General features: G+C 43.3%; 4 protein-coding genes across 5 annotated transcripts; 3 read left to right on the forward strand and 1 right to left on the reverse strand.

The window, feature by feature from the left end:
- Positions 1 to 2,728: 2,728 nt before the first annotated feature.
- RB195_010128 (uncharacterized protein) lies at positions 2,729 to 9,605 on the reverse strand (the record flags this gene model as incomplete). Its single annotated transcript, XM_013446794.2, has 3 exons — positions 2,729 to 3,076; positions 5,170 to 5,296; positions 9,493 to 9,605. 3 exons carry the CDS (start codon positions 9,603 to 9,605, stop codon positions 2,729 to 2,731), a joined length of 588 nt encoding a protein of 195 aa, XP_013302248.2.
- Positions 7,434 to 7,715, forward strand: RB195_010129 (uncharacterized protein; the record flags this gene model as incomplete). The annotated part of the gene is made up of 1 exon (XM_064190992.1): positions 7,434 to 7,715. One exon carries the CDS (start codon positions 7,434 to 7,436, stop codon positions 7,713 to 7,715), a length of 282 nt encoding a protein of 93 aa, XP_064048575.1.
- Positions 9,606 to 11,109: 1,504 nt separating the features above from the next.
- On the forward strand, positions 11,110 to 18,876 carry RB195_010130 (uncharacterized protein; the record flags this gene model as incomplete). Its single annotated transcript, XM_064190993.1, has 11 exons — positions 11,110 to 11,126; positions 11,193 to 11,475; positions 11,592 to 11,693; positions 12,004 to 12,261; positions 15,087 to 15,199; positions 15,451 to 15,502; positions 15,687 to 15,788; positions 17,058 to 17,117; positions 18,434 to 18,496; positions 18,596 to 18,676; positions 18,754 to 18,876. The coding sequence occupies 11 exons, from the start codon at positions 11,110 to 11,112 to the stop codon at positions 18,874 to 18,876; spliced, it is 1,254 nt and encodes a 417-aa protein (XP_064048576.1).
- A 210-nt stretch (positions 18,877 to 19,086) lies between these two features.
- Positions 19,087 to 24,532, forward strand: RB195_010131 (uncharacterized protein; the record flags this gene model as incomplete). Of its 2 annotated transcripts, none has more annotated exons than XM_064190994.1 (3): positions 19,087 to 19,197; positions 19,251 to 19,446; positions 19,508 to 19,707. In XM_064190994.1, 3 exons carry the CDS (start codon positions 19,087 to 19,089, stop codon positions 19,705 to 19,707), a joined length of 507 nt encoding a protein of 168 aa, XP_064048577.1. The 2 variants fall into 2 exon arrangements, with proteins under 2 accessions (XP_064048577.1, XP_013302246.2); XM_013446792.2 differs by lacking the exon at positions 19,508 to 19,707 and adding an exon at positions 24,395 to 24,532 and having other exon boundaries at positions 19,117 to 19,197; positions 19,251 to 19,328.
- Positions 24,533 to 24,660: the final 128 nt, after the last annotated feature.

Here is a 24,660-nt window from a genome sequence, read left to right on the forward strand (position 1 = left end):
GCCGCTCGTGCCTGGGCGCGGCGCGTGCACAACTATGAAGAGTTGCAACTAGGATCGCCGCGAAAAAAAAAAAACTTCTTTCTTTTCTTAAAAAAATTTCTTACGACTAGAGAAGGACGAATGGAGCTACACTGGGTTCAGCAATCTACTACCTGAACTCTACGCTTTCTTTGTGTGTTTGGCAGCACATCTAAATCGAGATACGCTACTTTTAATATAGATCGGTGAGTAAATCGTTGACTGAAGGAAGCATGAGATTATTCTTTTTCTCTACAGGAGATTGTCCTTGAACGAACACAGATGATAGTCGATAGCAGTCGAAGCACAATCATGACAACAGAGAATAAAATTTAAACTGATTTCAGGATAAGGAGAGGACGCACTGCGCTCAAAACCGAAGGCATCCACAAATGAGATGCTATACTAAACGCGGAATTTGCCGCTACCGCCACACCACCATTATACTTGCCAAGGATATTAGAATAATTACTATATTCCACGGATCCACCTCACTTTAGGGATCAGAGCCGGTTAGTCGCGAGGCCACGTGGCACGTCCCCGGGTAGCGGATAGGGGGCTAATCGCAGACCAAAAGCGACCGTGTGCTTGCTCAAAGACGCAGGTGTATTCAAGGAATGGACTCTCTGTTTCTGCTGAGCCAGGACAGACCCATGACATCCTTGTATCCCGCACCCCGGTCCGGCCAAAAGGCTACAATCGAGTGACTGGGAGGTGCAAGGGAGGTGGTTTGGAGCTCCCTCCAACAAATAAGCTCCACAAGTCCACTCCGGAAGTATGTTCTCCCAAAAACGCATGGGACTAGAGACTTGCAACCTGCCCATAGGTTTCAAAATTTGACTATGCTATGTATATCTAGGTCGGGAAATCAACGTGATGAACGACCTGACCTCCGAGCTGGGCAGAAGGAAACGAGCGGCTTAAGGAACGTATAAGAGCATCGAATATGTCGTGAAAAAGTACAAGAACACCCGGCTCCGTGCCTACCTCTTTAACACCACCGTACTTCCTGCTTTGACCTATGCTTCGGAAAGCTGGGCATTTCGCAAGCAGGAAAAAACCGCGTTTAGCGTCATTGAAAGAGTGATGCTAGGAGTATCACGCTTCACAAGTGAGGGACGAGATTTGAAGTTCTCTCCTACGTCAGCGATCGAAGATTAGAGACACCGCCGCATTTGCCAAGGAAAGTAAAATAAGGTGGGCCGGACACGTGGTGCGCTTTGGACCAGAGCCGCGAGCGACTGGGCTCCCCGCGATATTAAGCGCACTACAGAAAGACCGCCCACCCTATTGTCAGATTTTTTCACGCAGCCCTTCAAAGAAAATTATGATGCTCTTCGTGTCCCACGCGGAGGAGGAACCACTGGGCGACTCTGGCACGCGATCGAGACAAATGGAAGAACAACTGGCGCCCGCTCGACCAGTTCGAAGATCAACGGGAGTCAAGGTGATCAAGGTGAACTATATTAGAACTCACTGTTGCGCGTTATTTATATGTACAAGAATTTGAAGCAGATTTTCCCGCAGCAATTTCAAACAGTACAAAAAAGCAACATTCAACGAACAAGCCGACTTTCGTCCAGATCGGCCCATGACTCACCAAATAATAACACTCTTTCTCTTCTCATCGAGACCCTCTACTCGTCGCAACAAACTTTTCCAGAATTTCTTCGCGCTGAAGGAATTCCGGGATAATCCGTTCGCCTAAGCAACGGCAGGAGCTGAATCGGAGAACAACTGTTCCAGCCTGTTCCTTGATGAGATTCACTTTTGACATAAAACTATACTAAGACGATGGACCCAACATAGATCTTTCTTGCTGTTCACGGGAGTAATTCCTTTGTAAACAAACTAACTCTAACTAAGTAACTGGAAGGTATATTGTAGAAACAACATTGCGAGAAAACTAAGTACTCTCACAAAAATGTTTTCTTTCTAATGGTTTTTTAGCTACAAAATACTAATAGACGTTTATAACACAGATACCGCTATATTCAAAACTTGAAGAATTCAAATCCTTGTTTCTCCAAGTGCTCTGACCTTTGCAACTGTGCAATTCTCGGCGGATTCTGTGTTTGGCAAGTTACTTAAAACCTCGTAAATCCATGTTCAAGACATCCAGAGTTCAGCTTTCCCTCTTTGGTTAAGGAACAATTCAATCTGGAGAGTAAAGCAAAAGAGTGAAACATTTCCTGAAAGTCAAACAAACACCTGCACAAAAGGCAGGCATTTTCTAGATGTAAACAATTAAGGCTGGTGTAGTGTAGCGGTTAGAGGTTCCGCTTCCTGCACGATCGATCGGAGGTTCGAATCCGCCCTAGTGCTCACCAAGCCTTTCATCCCTTCGGAGCCGATAAATTTGTGCCAGACTTGCCTGGGAGGATAAAACCACTGACCTGACACATCGGCTAGCCACCGCAAGTCATTGAATAGGGCGGTTACACGTAAACCTCAAACGATTCTGAGTCGAAGTGAACGTGGGGTGCATCCCAAGCGGATTGATTAACCCCAGACACTTTATCCTTTCATCCTTTAAAAACCACTCTAAGATCTTTGAAGGTAGGAGATGAGGACTTCTTGTACGGAATTATTGTATTTAATGTTACTCATATGGAAATAATGTACGACAGAAGTTCCAAATACCTTTATATTCATCTGCGACCAAAAGTGCAAAACCTGAAATTCATAAGTATAACGTTCTACAACAATCTCAGTTTCTGTAAAGATCGAGTTCAATTCTATTGATTAACTCTCTGAAAGACTCTAACTCAATCGAAGGTAACTCTAGAGTGTATTCCTTGAACACATCACTGTGTGCAACACGCCTGAACTTCAACTTGTCTTCAAACAAATGCAAACTAGCAATATTATCATCAGTGATCTTCGCAAAGTACTGCTTTACTCCCAATTCTTTCAAGGCGTAAGAGATCAAAAGAGAAACAGCTTCAGTGCCCAATCCGCCTCCACGAGCTTCTTTTTCAGCTACCATAATCTCAACTTCCGCGGTGTGCTCTTGTTGTTGTAAAAACAAGTTCACGTCTCCAATCATGCTGTCAATCTGGAAAAGTGAGAATAATCTTTAAGGAAAATTCTCAGAGTGATAGAATTGTGAAGGACCGGAGCAATCACTACCGGCTTGCCCGAGTAAAAAAGATGGTAACACGGCGACGGGACACGTCACCGATGGAGGCGTGCCACAGAGCTACTTCCACAACATGCGAAAAAATCGCTAGACTTCTTTTCTTTTTGTACTCTCTATAAAATCCTTTCCCTATGGTTTTATTGTTTGTTCTGCTCCTAGGACGCCTATGTTAGTTTGTAGGGACTTATTTACTGTCCCATTTTTATGTGATTATATTCGACTTCCATGTTTTATTGTCATGGAAACAAGAAAATACTCTTTCGGTGGTTCAGAGTTCCTACTGACTCCAGCTCTTTTCCTCGAAGACGTCAGTCATCAGAAATTTGATTTCTGCACAACTCTCTGTGTAATCTTGTATGGTTAAGAATAGGTTCCTACAAAGTAAAATCTCAAAGGTCCCCTAGGATCAAACCACATGATAAAACTGATGGGAAAAGACTTTCTTAATATTACTGAACTATGACTACTAACTAATAACTACGAAAGCCCATCCAAGGGCCATTATAAAGGAAAACCAAAAAAGAAAACTAGGTGAAAGAAGGTCCGCGGCAGGGTCAAACGACTGATGGGATATTCCTACCGGTGATCGCAAGAAAAGGGCGTTGGTACTGTGCTGTGGGCACTTGTGAATGGAGGATAGCATGATAGCCGGGTCAAAATATTCCGTAGAATTAAATAATTACATATATCACAAAATACTACATTAAGCTTCGAGCGTAGGACAGCAATATGGAAGTATAAACATCTTGGTTTGAAGATGTTCAACGTATTGACAATGTGACAACGCGACCACGCAGTTTCAACACCCAAATGAGACAAATTTTTGCAAGATCGAAACTTGAAATTACTCCTAAAAGAAGAAGAGTTTGAAGGCAGGATATCACGAATCTGATGTAGTGAGGGAAACCGCTGGAAAAGCTAGAAATGGGATGCAGCTTGCGGATTAGGAGTGGTTCCGCTCATCTCCCCTAATCGTAATAAAAAGCGGCGTGAAAAACTCCGTTTTTTTTTAACGACGATTTCAGTTACAACGCGCCACCCTTCTACAAGTACCGCATCCAGCTGCGCAGCAGTCGAAAGCTAGTGAGTTCTCCTCGTCTGCCTAGTCAAGGAAAACAAATGAAAAGGTTGCTGAGGAGACCAGAAAGTATGCATAGAGGAACATTCTAACGTTCCTCGTAGGAACTAAAGCGATTCCCACGCCATTTTTTAAGATGATTAGGATAGGGTGAGCGGAACCACCCTTGATCCCGCAATCTACAACTCCATCTCAATCTTTCCCCGCGGATTCCCTCACAACGTCAGATTCGTGGTATGCTTACATGTATATATATACATATATCTTCTATATCTTCTTCTTTTTACGACTCCTCAACTTGTGGCGTCTGTGTTCCTAGATAAACTTCGCTTTCTAGCAATTTTTTTTTTCTGGACGGAAACATTAGCGTATTATCTGAGCGGATTTTGCAAACAGCAAGAAATATGTTCCAATTGCACATCCTCGCCCTGTTCTTAAATGATCCTTTCAAAAGATTGGTTTCTTTTTTTGAACTATTGCATTTTGGGCAACAGAATAGAGTAGAATAGATGTTAATAAGATTTTATTTCCATATACCTCACCAAATAACTTTATACAGTGCCTATGAAGATTTATTTTCATTGTTGCATTTGTTCATCGTAAATTTCGCATTTTTCGACATCTCTCACCATCTCCATTTGTGCACTTCTTTCCCCGGAAGAAGGGAGCTCAAGTGATGGTCACTCTCACGGTCACTTCGCCAACCATCCAAAACTGGAGAGAAGCCGAAGCAGTGGCTCTAGCTTTCGCATCCATGCAAAACTCCACCGAGTCTACCATGTTACTACCCCTTCTACGCGGACTACGGTTATTTTCCACATTGTTGCAGTAGTTTGTGGATGCGTTCTGTGACTGAACTCACAGTTGTGTAAAGCACTTCCTTATGATTTTTTTGTAGAGGCGAAAATAATTCTTCTTGCAGAAAACTTACTTCAGTAACTCCGCTATCAACCAGCACCTTTGACAAAATTATGAAAGTGAGCTTATCTTCGTCATTGCGCCAAGCTCGTTGCATCTCATACTCTTCATCGAGAGACAAACGTTCGGAGCCAGTTAACCTGAAGAGTTTTAGAAAGAAATAAAAAATTTATACAAAAGTTAGTTTCTAGAGAAGGAAAAGTGAGACGCAACTCATAATACAAAATTACAGTATACGTAAGTTATCCACAAATAAAATAACAGCCCAAATCCACCCAAGGAAGAAAATTTTTACGATCAACGCGTACAACACATGTATCTCCATATCACTTAAACGCAGCGTTCTGAGGAGTGTTCGAAGCTGGGCTTTTTTTTCACCAGTCAGTAGAGGCTGCGTTGTTGTTCACAGGTTATTCATGGTGAATATGCGCATTTCTCAACGCAAGTTTAGGAATTTATGACCAGAAGCACCCAGTGGCATCATTTCTCAGGGGCAAAAAATGGCAAGCTTTCACAAAATGAAGACTAACATAAGCTAGAGAAATAAAAAAGTTTAAAATCTTTCCTTTTTGAAATCAGTTAGTAATGTGTCTTTGTACCTCCACAACGGTTTATCGCCTCATAGTGGCGTGGAGGTGACTCTGGGCATCGAACTGCGATTCACAGCGGAGGTTCGTTCTCCGACAGGGTCTCCCAAGCTGAGGAGTTCGACACATCAGACATTCTGACCTCTCGGAATCGGAAGCCTAGCTAAGAGTATACCACTGCTAAGATTCACCACCGTCTTGGCAAAATGTAGCAAGGTGGCTCCCTGATCCATATAGGTTGGGCAACAACCTGTGGTGAAAGCTAAGCTCGCCGTGGCAAGGCTGCTTAATATGGAGAAAAGTCTTTCTGCCACTCCAGCATATTCACTGCCTCAGTACCTTGCACACTGGCCCTTGCCGTCTCAGACGTGGGACGGTATTGACCGGTGGGAGGTGATCAAATCTTAGGTTGCTCAGGACGTCTTTGATTCTGGATCAAGGCGACACACCCACGACTCGCCATGGGGACTGTTTCAGACTGTTTACGTACAACGCGAGAACAGTGTCTACAGACGCTGACCTGCATGCCCTTCTCGCTGCAGAGCGTATCAAATTCCACATGATTGCTCTGCGGGAGACCAAGTGCAGAAGGAGCGACGTACGACAGATGAATGACGGTACATTCGTCATTCGTGGAAAGAAGTTCCGTCGCGAAATGCAGGCGGTGTTGGTTTTGTTGTGCACCCATCTGTCGTCCATCTTGTCGATTCCCACGAGATCCTGTTACCTCGTCTGGCCATTCTTCCCCTCCGCCCTGTGCGCCAAAAACCCGGGAAGCAGCACAAAGAAGAACGAGAAACGACTAAAGAAGTGCCGCAGGCATCTCCGCGAATATAATATTCCGCTGGTAGCCTTGCTGAGCGAAGACGAGACTCGCACGTCTTCTCGTCGTGAGATGGAAATCATTACGGAGAGATTCTACTCGAACTTTTCCGTTCATCAACTCCTGTGTCAAGACTTTCTTCGGGGGTGGTAGCCATCCACTCCATGTAATGACATCCTACCTTCAGAAAGAAAGGATCCCAGACCAGTGGAAGACCTCGCGAACTTTTCCACAAGAAAGGTGACCGAGAATAATTTCGGAACTACCGTCCGATATGCTTGCTGAGCGTGTTATGCAAAGTATTCGCCAAAATCATCCTCACGCGCATATCCAGAACGCTGGATGAAGCCCAACCTCAAGAACAAGCTGAATTCCGTCAGGGGTTCAGCTGCTTGGACCACATCCGGACTGTGTCAATGGTCATAGAGGTTTGCCGGGAGTACCGCCTGCCCCTGTTCTAACCTTCGTCGACTATGAAAAAGCTTTCGACAGCGTAGAAACGAATGCAATACTGTCAGCGCTGGTCGATCAAGATGTAGACGCTTCGTATGTGAGGACATTAGCCAATTGCTACGATCGATACACCACGAAGATACAGCTTTTCCACCGCTCCCTCGCCATACCCATTGGTATGACAAGGCGACACTATATCGCCGAAGCTGTTTGCGTCTGCATTGTTATAGATAATAAAATTACTTTCCTGGGAAGAAATGGGTATACGTGTTAATGGAAGATTTCTCTCGAACCTTCATTTCGCGGACGACATCGTTCTTCTTTCGACCAGTACCAATGAAGCAGAAACGATGCTCAACGAATTGAATGAAGCAAGGAAGAGAACTGCAAATAAACAGAAAGAAGACACAGTTCATGAAGAACGCCTACTGCGAGGACGGAGGAATACAACTTGAAGGCTTCCAAATCGTGGAAACTTCGTCATACGTATACCTCGGACGTTCTATGAACATGGAAAACGACTTGAAGAAAGAAGTGGATATAAGAATGAGAACAGCATTGGCAGCATTCGCACCCGTCAGGGAAGCTACGGACCAAATGACGGACCAAGACCTTCGTGCCCATCTGTTCGACTCGACAGTTCTTCCAGCGCTGTTACGCGGCGGAGACGTGGGCAGATACCGCTGTCACGTCTAGGAAGCTACTTGCTACCCACAGACCCCTTGAAAGATGCCTTCTGAAGTTTAACCGGCGCACGCAACACCTAGCAGGTCTTCGCAGCTCCGACTTAAGAGGAATGTCAGCGGAATATATATCAAAGGCAAAACATAGATGGGCCGGTCACATCATGAGAAGAATCGACGATAGATGAACTAAAAGACGCTAGAGTGGATCCCAGGAGATGCTAAACGCCCTCGAGGGAGACCGCCAACGAGATGGGGTGACGTGTTCGCTACACGGATGGACCAGCTGAGAGCTCAGCTGGATACGGCTCAAGGACCTCGTTAACGTCACTCACGAAACTTGAGGACATCTTGGATGACAATGGCAAGGGAACGATACGAATGGAAGAGATGCTGGGTCCCGAACGTCCAGTGAAGACGGGCCATCTAGGTATCTAAGTTAGTAAGTATGTGTATTTGTATATTTTTTTTTCCTACTCTTGATTTTCAACTTTTTTCACTCGTTTCGAGGAATTTCTGGAAAAGTCCAAGTATGTTGTAGAAGGCTCCCAAAAATTATTTTCAAAAGTAAGGACGCCAGAACACGTACAAAAAAATCGTCGTAATGAACTACCTTCAAATTCGAACCCATATTCTTAATATTTTCCATAGATTGTTCGAGAAGGCATGCAAAAAAAACCAATAGAATATTCGCAAAGAGTACCGTGACCGATAGGACAATCGTTAACGGTTCGAACGGGAGAAGATAGTCGAGTAAAATTACAGTGCCATTAATCGTCATCTCAATTCATGGGCTACCACGAAGTTATTTCGAGATGGGCGCCTCATGCCTTGACTGATCGCGTGCAGTTTCGATCAACATTCCTGAATGTTTACTGCTGCACAGGAAAGAGTTCCTGAATTCGGTCGTCACTGTGGAGTAGTCGTGGGTTTACGACGACAACACTGCAGAATATGCGTGCTGGATTCCTCTTGGCACTAAAAGCTGTATGGTATTCTGTTCTCAGAACAGCTGGAGAGTAATCAGACAATCCATGCCGATCTCACCATGAAGCAAATCCAGAAGCTGACTGATGCAGTGCGCGATAAATACCCAAAACGCCTTGAAGTCGAACTGTTGCACGACAATGCGAGACCTCACATCAGCAAAGGTAATGCGGGAATTTCTAGAGGGCGTAAACTATACGATCGCGCCTTGTCCTCTCCACACACACACACACACACACACACACACGGACTATTATATTATATAGGCGCGTTATTATATTATATAGGCGTTATTATGCGCGTTATTATACTATATATTATATAGCATGATATTGTAGCTTTTCCACGGAGCAGCAAACAAAGTTTTAAGCTATCGAACCAAACTGGAAAAATTATCAATATTAAAAAAGAAGTACCAAATACCTCATCAGTAAGTACAATTCTTCAAACACTCCTCTCACTTTTTGAATTTAAAAAAAACTGGAAGGCATGAGGAAGAAAAGAAAGAAAAAAGAAACTTGTAATCATGAACTTAGCCCCTTCGAGATGTGAGGTACCTGGACTCTTGAAAAGGTACACACATCCGCGTTACTTCGAAGTTCTGAACTTATTGATTCGAATAATAAGACACTCATTCAAGAAAAAGAGGATTTTGAGTTTCCGAAGTTCGAAGAGGGCGCTGCAAAGTTCTCGCTGACATAGTCGAGATCCCCTACTTCACATTAACTATACACGAATTCTTCTGCTTCATATCAGTTGATGTTTAAAAAACGACCCGAAACCCAACATGTTGACAGACTAACCGTCGTATCTCATCGTCTTCCATCCATTTGTGGTACTTTATAACATGATCCTTTTCGTACGGTACAAGAACGACATTACTACCTATTATTTTGACATTTTGGTTTAATCGCATCCTAAAAGATGATCATTAGATAAAACAAACTACCGTATCACCAATAGGGATAAATAAATCAAACATCGAAAAGGTGTGTCATGGGTTAGTCTTAAGCTGGTGCACATAAGAGATCAGTAGAATCATGGAATTCGACTTAATCGTAGTCAGCGCCCAAGCAACGCGTTCAAGCTGTGCAAGAAGAGCGATCGGATGTAGCGGTTTTGGTTTCATTGCTTCGCAGCAAGAGATAAATGGGCAATCCCGTCAAAAACATAAGTAAATAGTCATCTGAGGAACGCCGGGAGACCTCGAGGGACTATTCATCACCAAGGAGACAGTGAAAACCAACCACAAATTGCTGCACTTTCAAAAGTTGACCAGGTCTGTAACCAAAAATCTGCCAAAAGCGCCCACAATTCTCTTCTCTGGATGAAACCGTATGTGACGAAGGTGAGCAGAGAGTTCATACTAATCTTAGGCTGAATCAAAGGGAATCTGCAATCATTTGCATAACGGCAGAAATGGCTCTTGCTAACTTGCTGAGTCTTCGTGATTTCACCTTGGTATGCAGCTGGAACTTGGAAGTCCAAAGAAGAATTAGCTCATAATGGATTGCTGTGGAAGGAGCGACCGTGACCTAACTGTGGTATTCCAAAGCCACTAGTCAGGCGAAAGCGAACCGTGAAAGTTCGAGTGCTACAAACGTCAGTGTAAGTTGGTTATACTAATTGAAGTAATTATTGAATCAACCAACTCTGCTTAATGGCTTAAACAAGCGTATAGAATTCGCACCTTGCGAAAGTTGCTACTAGGCGTCGAATATGATGTGCCATCCGCAGACTACACACTTGCGCAGGAATCTACGGCATGCAAAATAATATTTTCTGATTTTGGTTTTCACTTCATCCGAATTCTCCAGTATCTGGCAGGTCAGTTCCTTCTTTTTTTGTGATTTATTTTTTGATCACTCCTATTATGTTTTTTTTTCGCAGATGTACATTTTGTCCTCTAATCCATGTCATTACGATATTTATTATAACTTCAACGTCCTTCCTCTTTTTCATGTTTTCTTTGACGTATGCTGTACCTTCTGTCATCCTTTGTTGTCGCATGTATGTAATCATGCGAACCATTGGATGCTCTGGAGGGGAAGCTTGATGTGTACTGTTGCGTTTCTATATATCTACCTGAATACACTGTCAACCTTATTAAGTTCACATTTTGTGTACCTTAGGGATTCTCCAGAACACGATACTGCACTATTAATATCAAATTTCTCCCAACAATGTCTATGAGCCAGTAGGTGTGTCCACGCGCACGTTTGCTGACCCCTTAATAAAACAGAATACGCCTCATGCCTAGTGGTGTTAAACGAAGACCTCTCTATAGCCCGTCATCTGGAAGAAGAACATCGGGTCATGTAAGCCTACACGAAAGTCATTATCTGAGCCTGTTCTCAATCGAGTCAGTCGAACTATTTATCATCTCTGTTCTTAACAACTTATCTCCTTCAATTTACATTATGGATGCCACACGCAAGTAAGTTTTTTTTTAACACTACTCTGCTTCCTCTTTCATATGCAAATTATATTGCTTTGATTCTAGTACCGTCATGAATGTATGCCCGGTTTGTGATGTAGACAAGGGTAAAAAAATCCAGAGGCACCTAGCAGAAGTCCATGGATATTCACAAGAGCAAATAGCGGAATTTAAGACTGAGAAAAAGAACCGGAAAATTGGCGCCTCAGGAAAGAAAGTATATAACTGTGAGTACTGTGATGCGGGATTCAACAGTATTAGTGGGCTGACCCGACATAGAACCACAAAGCATGCTGACGAGTATTCACCACCAACTATCCTGTGTCCCATATGCAGAGAGACCGTCAGAGTGAGTCACATTGATGAACCGCAGATTTCATGATGGTTTTTTACATTTAATAACTGTTTAATAATTCACATCTTTATTGATTACTCTTTCTGATTCTATCAAGCGTATCCATGTAGAGTCACCGTGAGCTCGCAGAGCATGCCCATCAGCAGCATGCTGAAGACTCAGACGAATTTGTAGTGGAAACAGTCGCTTTCCAGAATGTAGAAGATTATCAGGTTCGAGTAGTATGACAACTTGCGTGTACATTAGTGTATCTCAAGTGATTTTTCTTCTCAAGAGTTGGAAGTTAGCATCAGAGGAAGCAGGTGTAATAAGTCGTTTCGTAACAAGGACTAAGATTACGGAGCAGGCCAAAGTCACCTATCTCCGCTGACACTGCTCGTATCACTGTCCAGCTTCGCGACCTGAAAAAACGAAAAAGTCTGTGATGCACTGCACAGCGTATATGAATGTGTGTACTACAATTTTAACATCAACAATCAGTGGCTCCTCAAATTAATCGTAGTTAAACCAGACGAATTCTAGGTAACGGAAAGAATTGATGGTGTGACAGTCGAGCACTGTCTCACTCATCTCGGACATGAAGGCCGTCCATCTCAGTTGAGACTGGATGAGAGTGCTGAAAAGTGTGTGGTCTCGCTGTTAAAGGATGGTCTCACTGTCCAGCGAGTATACTGTGGGCAGCAGCACCTTGTCGTTGTTGTTGGTCCTGGGACCTGGGAAGTGAAGGACAATGGAAGGTCATATTGCGTGGAAGAACAATATTGTCCATGCGATGAGCAAGTAAGCGTTTGAGAAGAAACTTCAATGTTTAAAGTTTAGATTTGAGTAATAATTTGAGTAATATTTATTTCTAGTTTAACAATCACTGCCGTAGAGAGGGGTGTGCTGCATGTCCATATGCCTACGCTTGCACTTGTCCCATGGATGTGAAAAGTGGGATTAGCTGTACGCATGTAGTTCCAGGTCATTTAGACAGTTTAGAACGATTTTTGCGCTCTAATCTATTAGCGATTGCAGCAGTTTAGGAGCGCCCCCAACTTTTCATCCACATCTGAACCTCCCCTTCATTACATCCAATGGTTTCGATGATCAAGGATCTGGGTTCAAATGTTGACGGAGGGTAAAACAAATGAAGACTACCTCATGAAGAAAGGGATTAAAAAAACGATGCAGAAGCAGCAGAAATATAAAAAAAAGTAGTACAAAGGGTTGTGTACGCAGACGAACATCACAAACACGTGAGAAAGTGGCGAACAGACAATAAATGATAAAACTATGTGGGAAGAGAATGACTTGACTAGTAGTGGAAAACAAAAAGTAGTAAAAATCAAAATCAGGATATGTTATTGTGGTGTGTCGTGTTTGCGTAGCGTTTGCGATTGCACTCACAACAACATGTTTCACATCATGGGTTGTGGCGCCGGGTCCGCAATGACAGTTCAAGATTAAATGCATATTCTGAACATGATGTGCATAGTTGGGTCAAAACGACATGAAGCACGGACCGTTGCGTAAGCGGCTGCGCTCGGAAGCGGTGCGGTGGAGACAACGGTTGGAATCGAGGTGGGACCATGGCGAACTGCAGAGGTGGTTGGCGGCAGCGAGGATCCTTGCACGATCCTAACCGCTACGCTCCACCGCTCCGCTTCGAGCGCAGCCGCTTGCGCAAATGTCCGTGCTTCATGTCGTTTTGACCCGACTGTAGTAGGGTCAAAACGACATGAAGCACGTACGCAATTGCGTACGCGGGTTGTCTCGAGGCGCTTCGGTGGACGGTAGTGGCTAGGAACGTGGTGAAACCCTTCTTGGTACCACCCATCGCTGTAGTTTGCGACGGTCCCACCGCGGTCCCAACTTCTGTCTCGACCGCGCCTTTTCGAACTCGTACGCAAATGCACTGCAGGTACACTCGTGATTCATGTCGTCCTGATCTGAGTATAAGTGGCTACGCTCGAAGCGGCGCGGTGGAGCGTAGCGGTTGGGATCGTGTAGGGCCCCGCTACCGCCACCCATCTCTGCAGTTCGCGGTGTTCCCACCTCGATTCCAACCGCTATCTCCATCGCACCGTTACTGGCACAATGCCACCGTGCTTCATGTCGTTTTGACCCGATCATATACGGCATTGGTGAGAAAACAACACATGGCATGCGAAGCATTTAATAACAAAAGTGGCAATGGGACTACATCAATACTTCTAAAAATCATGAATTCTCATCCTCTTTGTTAAAGACAGCATACCACGAATCTGGGGTGGTACGGATTTCAGGTGGAGTATCCGTATACGTGGTCGTAGATTATGGAGACGGGGGTAGTTCCGCTCATCTCTCCTTGAATCACTGCAAGCAGCCAACCCCTGAATGCTGTTTTGTACGATGCCTTCTATTGCAGCGCACCACCCTTGCACGTATAGCGTCCCTTACTGCCTATCGGGGCAGTCTGAATCGATTTTTGACGAATCGCAGGGCAGAGGCGGCGCAAGGGGCGGAGCGTTGCAAAGATAACGTCGTACAAACAGCATCCTGGAGGCGGCTGTTTGCAGTGATGCAGCGAGAGATGAGCGGAACTACCCCGTCTACATAATCTACGACCCCGTATACGGATACTCCACCTGAAATCCGCACCACCTCAGATTCGTGGTACGCTGCCTTTAATTGTTAAGACCGAGTAAAGTCGAGTAAAGTGTAGTTGGAAACTTAGTGGCGCTCTTATTTATGGAAGTAAATAACTAAAGTCTGTGCCCCAATATCTAATCATTTGTCTTGCAGGATCTCTGAGATGTAAGCTAAAGTGTACATTCACCGCTCTCACCCACTGTACACAGCGCAGGTAGTAATCGACGCCCATTCACTGTGGCACACAGTAAGGATGATCCGAAGGATCTAGGATGTCAAGGGAGCTTCAGAGGAGTGCGACACTCGTTTAAAGGCATCACCCCAAGAATCTGAGGTAGTGCAGATTTCAGGTGGAGCATTCGTATACGGGATGGGAGACTCTGAAGAAGGGGCTGATTCCTTCCATTTCTTCCTAATTGCCGTAAAAAACGGCCCGGAAGATGCGGCGCCGCAGAAGGCTGGCGCGCTCCAGTCGAACTCCCTGTAGAAAATAGTGTGCCAGTATGCTTGAAGCCGTATCTTTCGGGCCGTTTTTTAAGGCAATTGGCAAGAAATGGACGGAATCACTCCCCTCTCCATAATCTCCCATCCCGTATACGAATACTCCACTTGAAATCCATAACCACCTCATATTCGTGGAGTGATGCCTTTAATGATTGTCTGAGAACACGGCAAGCAAAAATAGCTAAGACAAACAACAGAGCTTAGTGCCAAGTTGAAGTTGCGGGCCTCTCTATACTTCGAACTAAGTTTTTCCGTAACAAACGTCCAAACATCGATGAATATTCATACCTCTGCTGTCTAGCTCCGTCGTCTAGTTTGAATGCCTAAGCTACATGCAGAGTCGCAAACGGATGTTTGGCAGTACACTTCCGGGTTTGCTATTGCATTTTGGTGGCTATGGACTGGGGATCGCCAGCAAAGAAAGGTCATCGATGGCCACGAACTACTGACCTGTGCCGCCGCACTTCCGGCTTCGAATCTTCTTGCAGCTTGAAGACTCCAGCGTCGTTGTTCCGCCGCAGTCAAGACCAACCTACGTGGAGGCTGCAAAATGCATTGATTCTGAAGACATACTATCGAGAATTGCTACAACTGGCTCCAAGTGAGTTCCTGCCAGCCGCTCAATCCCAAGAAAATAGTATGTGGTCGCCGCGCTCTAGTGCGGCGCACCGCGACGCAGCTCATAGGACAAAATCACAAATGTTGCCGACTCAGTAACATTGCTTATACAAACAACTCTCCCATAAAAAGTCATGTACACTTATTCGTGCACATCCTCCAATATGGTCGAACTGACTTCTGCTAACTGGAAGTTGTAACACTGTTAATAAACCTGAGATATTGGACTTTTAGGTACGGCGCCATGCACAGGAGTGTACTCTCCCGATTCTCAGCGCCACAGTATGTAAGTTGTTAGTTTTGGATCCTTTGTTCTTTTACCTCCTCTCCAGTTTACCGTCAGGTGGCCAGCAATGAACTTTGATTACTATTCTATTTCTTTATATTTTATTTTTATTTTACGATGAAAATTTGATTATTCGTATCTTGTTTAGTCGGATCTGTTTCAAATGGAAAATCCCTGCTTTTAGGTTCACGTTGTGCGATTCAAAGCCAAGGGTGTTGCGATAACCAATCCGTCAGCTGATTTTCTGCCGTATAAAGGTGTACCTGCCACAAACAAGCCCATCAAGGTATTTTTCTTGCGTTCTCCACCCTTCTCATTCACCTTAATCTTTCTTACGGTTGAAACTAACCCGAGCAGAAATTAACACTTCCCTGAATATTGATGACTCTAACAAAACCAGGATGAGTGTAGCGCAGCGTTGAAAGATTGCACTGCGACTGCACGGTTGATGGTTCAAAACTCGGATTCCAAGCATCGGTCCGGCATTGATAGATTGGTATCAGGTTTTTCTGACACTGATAAAAAAAAACACTGATTTCAAAAACGCTAATACAGCTCGGCTTGCTTCCGCAGTGTGATTTTCGTACATCTGTAATGTGAAAGAGTTCGTTTTATTCCCAATTTCTTCAGGATAACATGATACACAACAACAGCAGAAGCTGTGTGGGAAGAAGTAGTGGAAAAAGGCGTAAAGATAATCGTTTAAGACTGCAAGGGAGTGAACTGCATATAGTATTCTTGGCTTACACCAAAGTGAAATCGAAAATGCTCTCTGCTCAGGTGGAATATCGGACAGTTCATATACCTTCGTTTTTGCAGTCATTGGTCTACCAACAGCGTTGTAATCTGCACATGTCGCGCCGCATATGTGTAGCATTTTTCCTTTTTGATAGATAAAATATAGGCTGCTGGTGTCGATCAACCTCTGCGCCAATGCGTTCGACTTCAATTCAGAATCGTTCTGAGGTTGAAGGACGCATATCGGCCTATACAACCACCTAGGGGAATCAATCGACGTAACAAGTCAGTTTTTCATCGTCGCACGCGAATCTGATACGAATCTGTCGGTCCAGAAAAGGAGAGAAGTGTCGGTCAGTAAGAGGAGATTTTGAGCCATCTACTGTCCAAACTCGGGTCAAAACGACCTGAATTTTGGTGTGGTTGCGCAAGCCGAATTTCTAATTCGGTGGAATTCAGCAGTTAGGATCAAGGGAGACCCTCGCTAGCACCACTCACCACTGCATCTCACTGAAGTTCGGGTGAGGTTGGCTATAATCCAGCCGCTAGTTACACCGCACCGCTTGACCTGCTAGTCCTCAGGTCGTTTTGACCCGACTATAATATTGTGCTACATCCGCTCTATATTTCTTATAACATAAATATTCTACACGTAGAAGTTTTTACCCGTATTCATTTATTAATTCTAGATCATTGTAAGGCTGCACCCACATGCATAAACCTCGATAAACTCTGAAATGAAGTCTAACGCGTAGGCGCGGGACTGAATAGGGATTGATCAGTGCCATGCACTTTATCTTTTATCCTTTACTTCTAGGTCAATCTGGAATCTGGCAAAACTTATTCCTGGTGTGCTTGTGGACTCAGCCGCACTCAGGTTTGTTGTTGTATTTCTAAGTTTGCATTTAGTGGATGAAGTGATTTTTTATATATCTTGTCTCACTCTCTTAGTTTTCTGCGGTCTCGGTTTCTTCCATCCGAATGCATGAATAATAAAAGGTGTGATTATGTATTCCAAGAGTCAAAATACGCTTGGAATATGAGGTCTAGTCTTCGATTATTCGAAGTTTCGGAAGGGTAATGCCTCCTTTGTTGCTTCTGGGATTCGAGGTGAATTCTGTTTTATGAGCTGCTCCCACAAGGCCACACCGTCAGCGGTTCCATATACGCTATTCACTCCAGTAGCTCGCGTTCGAGAAAAATGACCGACACGAGGTTCGGCGCACCTCCACTACACCCCATGTAGGTAAGGAGACTCGGAAAACTGGAGGAGTTAGGCTGGGACATGGTGCCCGATCGCTTCTATTCTCGCCACCTTGCCCCCTCAGTCTACCACTTATTCCGGTCCCTCAAGGTTTTCCTAGCTAAGAAAATCTTCACCAAGTTTGAGGTGCGTCGGCATTTACAAGCACTTCAAGCGTTGAATTGATAAGCCTTCAACAAAAGGGATTAGTTTGAGTGAAGCGCTCCGTTCTTTTATATTGAAGGTCTATTTTTACGTAAAATTAAAATGGTCTATATTCATTTTCTCCCTTTTATTGCTGTAGTCATGTATAATATAGAATATCTTTTCTACATGGGGGCGGATGTAGTGTAGCGGTTAGAGGTTCCGCTTCCTGCACGATCGATGGTAGGTTCGGATCCGCCCTAGTGCTTACCAAGCCTTTCATCCCTCTGGAGTCGATAAATTGGTACTAGACTTATCTTGGAGGATAAAAACACTGACTTGATCATCGGCTGGCCCCGCAAGTCATTGTATAGGCCAACACACGTTCCAAAACCTCAACGATTACGAATTCCAGTAAAACGCGTTGGTGCATCCCAACGCCGTGCCAGTGCCAGTGACTTCACTTTACTCCTTTTAATATCCCCAGCCATAGAACGCTATAGCAACGTGCTGAGGTCAGTTTTATCGTTAAGGCACAAATTCAAGTAAGGGAAATGTTATGATATAATTCTATCTTAGGTACAATTTTGTGCGAGCATTCTACATTAGTCCGGTTTTTAGCGCAAATATTGATAACTTGTGTCAATGTATTTTTACCAAACCAGTATTTCCTGGTAGGTGGTAGTCAAAGTCATGCACTTCATTTGAGCTCGCAGTTACGACGCAAAAGTGGTCATTTTAAATTCTTAGCAATCATGGGGAAAATGAGTGCTATATCATGATACTACATCAGTTTTTCTTTATAGCCATTTTGCGATGGCACTCACAGAAACGAAGGCCTCACTACTGTTCGTCCAGTAAGGTTCCAGGTAGTATACGATACACTTTTTCAGCTTCCCTTTTTCATAACTACTTTCTTTTTTAACGTGTGCTGCTCAATACTTGCAGTTAATACTCAATACTTTAAGGTAGAAAAAACTGGTGACTACATCATGTGCAACTGCAAGCAAACAGAGTCCAGGCCAATATGTGATGGATACCATAAGCAAGTGAGTTTCGCACAGAAGTTTATCTTTTTTGTATTAATAAATCATCATCCTTTAGCTTAATGTGCAAATGATTTAAGGTAAGCGGTGCTCCCAAAGATCTACATGCTACTCGTTTTGTCACTTTTGGTGACAATTCGCCCGTGTATGATGGAGTTGCCCGCAAACTTGGTTACAAGCCGAAGAATGGTGGCTTCCAGTAGCTATTAGCTCTACGCAGATTTAGATGAATAAATATATTCACCTTACGTGTTTGCAGTTACCAATTTGTGATGATACTTTGCGATATCATATGAATGGACCGTTTGTAAGATCCTTTTAATGCTGTCCGTAGTGGACATCAAAGCTTGGTTGAAGGAAAGGTGTTGGAGCACCCGATTTTGGCGATTGAGTATTCAGTATAAGTGTTTCAAATGCTGGTTTTTTGTCCGTATTGCGGATCAATGCTACAAATCGAGGAAGGTGATTCATGTATGCAATTCTCGTGTCCCTCGTGTCCTTATGTGTGTCCTGTGACTAAGAAGGTAATCTGAAACCGGTTTATTACTGAATACAGCATAACATCTTTGATGTTTAGGTCAGTAGCCGGATATATCCTAAGCTAAAGGATCTCGAGGAAGTTCTTGGTGGACCTTCGGTTTGGGATAATGCCCAAGTAAGATGGCAACAGTTATTCTTCTCTGCAAATATTGCTAAGTCGCATCTACGGCTTAGTCCTTCTTTCATTTTGAGTGCACCGAGTGCGCTCTATTTAGTTTTCAGAAATCACGTTGGTGAGGGTTTTGGCTGGATCTTATTTTTAGCTGTCAGAATCCGTTGAAGTTTTTTTTCTAGCACTGCCTTTGAGAGCAGCATATCAAACTAGGAATGTTGAGATCTCTTCACAAGTACATAAGGGTGAGGATATAGTTAACGCGTATGAGCGTTATCACGCTGAGTTGATCTTAGTAGTCCAGGATGAGGCGTGTGAAACAGCCTTGTCTTATTTAAGGGCCCCAATGATACACTGTGTTTACGAAGAGATCCCTTCATAGCCAATTTCGTGCTAATTTCCTTTAAAGACACGTTAATTTCCATGATGAAGTGCAATAGAAATACACGATCATTTTTTCGGGATCTTCGCAAAGTGGTGCCTGTTCAAGCTTCCCACCAAAACTGTTATTTTTCAGTGATATCATGTTCTCCGAAAACAGTTCTTCGTTATAGTTGGTGACGAAAATTAATGGGAAAAAACTTTGGAAATACGGAACAATATTATGTTAGGTCTCTGAGATCCTGTTATGTAGAGATTTAATTCCTATTCAATTTTTGTGTACTCGTGCACGATTAGCATCTTTCATTATCGTAATACCTAGGAAACTCTATTTTGCAAGTTCAGCACCACCTTCTGATTCCATGGCCCTCTCTAGGCCTTCAGTTTTTGTAACTTTATACCTGTTCCACTTTTGGGTGATTGTGCGTAGTTAGCTCAATCACTCAAAAGTGAGACATTTATAAAATTACTACTAACTCCTGGAACGTATTTTGGGATTATTTTGCAACTACAATTGCAAATGATAGTGCATAATTGCAAAAAAAAAAGGATGTAGATTGAGTTTCTACGAACTGAGGCCTTCTGCGAACAAAATAAAAAAAGTAGTCCAGAAAACTTTGCTTAGAATAAGTAATTCAACTCATGTCTCACTATGCAAAGAAAAAAAAATGAAGACATTGAAAATCAGCATGAGAAGAGGTCTGAGGAGCTTGTAACATACTATAGAGAGGATTCAGTACAAATCTCTACCGAGAACGCGTCGCGTCACCCTGTTACAACACGTCTTATAAAAAATAAACAATTGAACACACATGTATACGTAAATATAAATTGAAAAAGAATTGCTATATCGATTCTCTACTAATCTTCTTTCTAATCAGTACTTATAAAACATGACATGAAACGGTAAAAAAAAAACGGTATATCAGACACCAGTGCATACTGCTTATCTGTTAATGAAATTGGATATATGTAACTTTGTCTACGATCTTGCAATTCTCAAAAGTTCCGGTGTAGCCGTATAAGAAACGTATCCATACCGTCGAGGATTTCTCATGACCTTACCACAACATTCTTTTATCACCATTAATCTGAACCTATCGATATTCTCGTTCTTATCCTTTTTCACACCATTTCCGCACGATATTTTGTAAGTGCACAAAAATTTATGGAGTAATTTCTCCGTATTTTCACATTATTCGGAGGTATTTTGGGAAACCATAGGTTCACTTTACTGTAGACAACCAGATCGAATTCTCTCCTCCTTGGAACGAAGCACCCATTCTAGTTACGGCTGTTGAGATTCCCACAAAATCTGATTGCCAGAACTAACGATAAATTGTGATTATTACCTCACTTGACTACTCAAAAATAATAAGAGATTTATAAAAGAAATAGCAAAGTAATGGAAAAGGAAAGGAAGGCGGTTAAGGAGGGAGATAAAGCAGAAGATGGGAATGAAGAAGAAGAGAGGAGATCGGTAGTCGCATACTATCTCGAAGGAAAAAACTGAGAACAGAACACATGTTCCAAACAGGCGACAATAGGACCTAGAGGGATCGATGGATCTAAATCTTTTCAAAGGGCGAAAAAAGCTTAGAACGGCTCTTAAACGGTAGAAGATCATTGATAACTTCCCGAGAAGAGCACTTTGACTACTACTAATATGCTGATACTTCTATGTGGATTTGTAGAAGAACGTTTGCTCTACAAACTACTGACTTGGGGTCTCCTATTTCTAGAATTTAGACAGGAAAAAATTCGAGTTTTAAACGTGCTTTCTTGGATTTCTCTCATCTTGATTTGAAGGCATCACTCCACGAATCTGAGGTGGTACGGATTTCAGGTGGGGTATTCGTATACGGGATCGTCTGGCTGCACAGTGCACACGGCTGGCGCGCTCCAATCGAACTCGTTGTAGAAAGTAGCGTGCCGGAACGCCCGAAGCCGTATCTTCCAAGCCGTTTTTTTACGGCAATTAGGAAGAGATGGACGGAATCGCCCCCCTCTCCATAATCTACTATCCCATATACGAATACTCCACCTGAAATCCGTTCCTCAGATTCGTGGGGTGATACCTTTAAGAAAATCAGAACACTTTACAAGGAGAAGTTTTGCATGTGGGATTGGTGAACATTCTGTTGAACTATGGAGGTGACTTCTGAAATGCTGTACCGTATTTCTGGAATGGAAATACTTGCTAAATTTCTTTTCGAGTATGGGAAAGTGTATGATCTTGAATCATATGTAACAAAACGAAGTTATACTTGATGTGAAGCACTTTGCTACATTTGTTGTAGGCGACCACTTTTTGTCTCAGGATCCAGGTTTCTCAGAATCTCTCCAGTTTTCCAATGTTTGGATGGGACACAGATGGGAAAAATGCCAATATTTCCATTTATTTCACATCTAAATTCCAAAAATGAAGAGATTTAAGTGTTTTGTAGAGCATGTCTTCTACGAAATAGATTTCTGAGCCCTCTCCTCACGAGGTTATTGACGATCTTCTAAACGTAGCATCAAATAAATCTTTTGTTGAGCTGTCTGTAAGAGGTTCTGCTGCGGCTGCACGACCGATGGTCCGAAACCGCTCCAAAACCAACGAAGCATTTCGTTCCCATAGGGGCTGATCAACCCCGTGAACTTTATCTTCTTATCCTTTACTGTTAGGCAGACTACAAGTACCGCTTGAGGTACTAATTACTAGAAGATTAGTAGAGGGCACATATACATATATGATGTAGCAATTCGTCAAAATAGACCAAAAACACTTTTTTTTTCAAAATGTGAGTCTCACGCGCACATATTCGTTTGGGAACTTACGCAGTGTAAAGCTCCGTGTTTCTTTTTATTCGTATTGGAACGATTGTTTGACAAACATCTTCAACGTAGTCGTTACCAGATATTGCAAAAAAGCGCTGTCGTCCAGCCCACTGTTAAAGCACAAGCCGGATGGGTGAAACGGAAAGAGCATGGAATCTTTGGTAAAAATTCTCCTATTCTTTTCCGTTGCGCTTAACTGCCGCAAATTGCTGACTTGAAGAGACTCAAGTCGCTCGGTGTCAATAGGCAGTTCACGTGAAACACCAAGTGTGCCGTTGCAGACTATGGAACGGTGACGAATGGATGAATTCCGTGCGAGTTGGTAGATCGAGAAGGTTGACCACCAGCGATGACACGCTTCAGCGAAAATGCGGGTAACCACGCCCGACCATAACACCAGCCCATCGATCACAACTAAGACAATGGTCGAGTCGAAACGACATTTTGAGACCAGCGGTTACGACCGAGGTGGAACTATCCACAGTTCCACTCGTACTAGAGTGCTCCATCGCGAATTGCTGGGTTCGCTAAGAGCTTGTCGATCTCTCCCATGTGCATAGAGTGCAGCTCATTTGCTGGATTTGGTTGCGAATTGTCTGTCGCTCACTGATTGCAGTCTACCGCAGCACTGACAGGCACACCGACACAAGTTGCCCCTGGCGCACTATGTGTCATATTCGCCATTCGGCGCCACACAGCCTTATGAGCGTTTGAGTGAGACTTTTCAAACGAAGGAATTCCGTGGACGAGAATCCTTACAGTCATAGAAAGAATGGTAATGTTCATATTTCTGTGAAATACCCTTGCATTTTTAGCATATTCGAGAATGCCCTATTTTGGTCAGTTTATTCGCCAGAAGTAGAATTGAAGGAAACTAATGAAACTAGTGCAACATTGATCGAACCTCTAATGTACACGGGTACTAACCGAAGCTTTTAAAGTCAGCGTGTCGTAGTACGGAAACCTAAGGGAACCAGCAGAGTTCTGGTTGCAGATTACGGAACCCAGCGTGGCTCTGCTCATCCTTCCCGCAAGAAACTGCGTGGAAAACGGTGTTCTGTCCTACGAAGTTGGTTGCAACGCACCACTCCTGTGCACGCGCCAAGTCCAGGAGTGGGCGGTCGAAGATCAATGATGTCTCCTCGCATGAATGCATGCCATTCCCACGCCGATTTTTTTTTCATGATTAGGTGATTAGGGGAAGTTGAACGGAGCCACAATGGATTTTATAATCTACAATCCAAACTCTATGAGTTCCTGGGGTGTCCGTACTACGTCAATTTCGTGATACGTTGCCCTTGAATGAATTGTACTTCGCGTGACTCAACTCTCCAACGTGTTTTCCTTTGGAGTAGAGCGCTGCGCTTCTACCGCAGCTTAGCTTAATTCCCAATAGTATCGAGTTTTTTTTTTTGTGGATGCTGTCTTCGAGATAAGTGATCAGACTTGGGTTTAGCTCAAATGGGGCTAAAAAATAATTTCACTTATTTATTATTTCAAATTATCTAATAATTTTATTTTAATAAAAGATTTTTTGCAAGATTTATGTGGGAACAACCTCACAACATTTCTCGTATATGGTTATCATTTAATGGTAGTAACAGTTCACACGAATTTTGCACAACACATAGAGATAACTAAGTGGCCTACCATACATTTTCTTCTTTTCGGAGGTGTTGGCTTTGGACTATAATAACAGTAATGAAAGCAGTATCTGTTCTTGAAAGATTGTTCAATCCCACGGTGGTATGTGCGTAGTTTCCTGCACTTGGTGGAAGGCGCCTCATATTTAGATCTGTAGTAGCTATTAGGTGTTTCACCAAGTTACGAACGACTTTTGACGCTCTTAGTAATTTTATTTCCAGGTCACAAATGAACGCTGTCCTAAATGCTCACACGAGAGAGCATATTTTATGCAAATACAGACACGGTCAGCTGACGAACCCATGACGATATTTTACCGATGTGCAAACGCTGATTGTTGCCATCGTTGGAAAGATTAGCAGTTGGTCGGGTAACTGTACATCCAATAAAGCTTTATTGATAACTGTTCTATTCGCCTTTCAAGTTGTTTTGTACTCACTGTTTACTTTGACATGGTCTTTACACATACAATTGAGCACCACTTTCT

The sequence above is a fragment of the Necator americanus genome, chromosome III (assembly GCF_031761385.1).
Source record: "Necator americanus strain Aroian chromosome III, whole genome shotgun sequence".
NCBI lineage: Eukaryota > Metazoa > Nematoda > Chromadorea > Rhabditida > Ancylostomatidae > Necator > Necator americanus.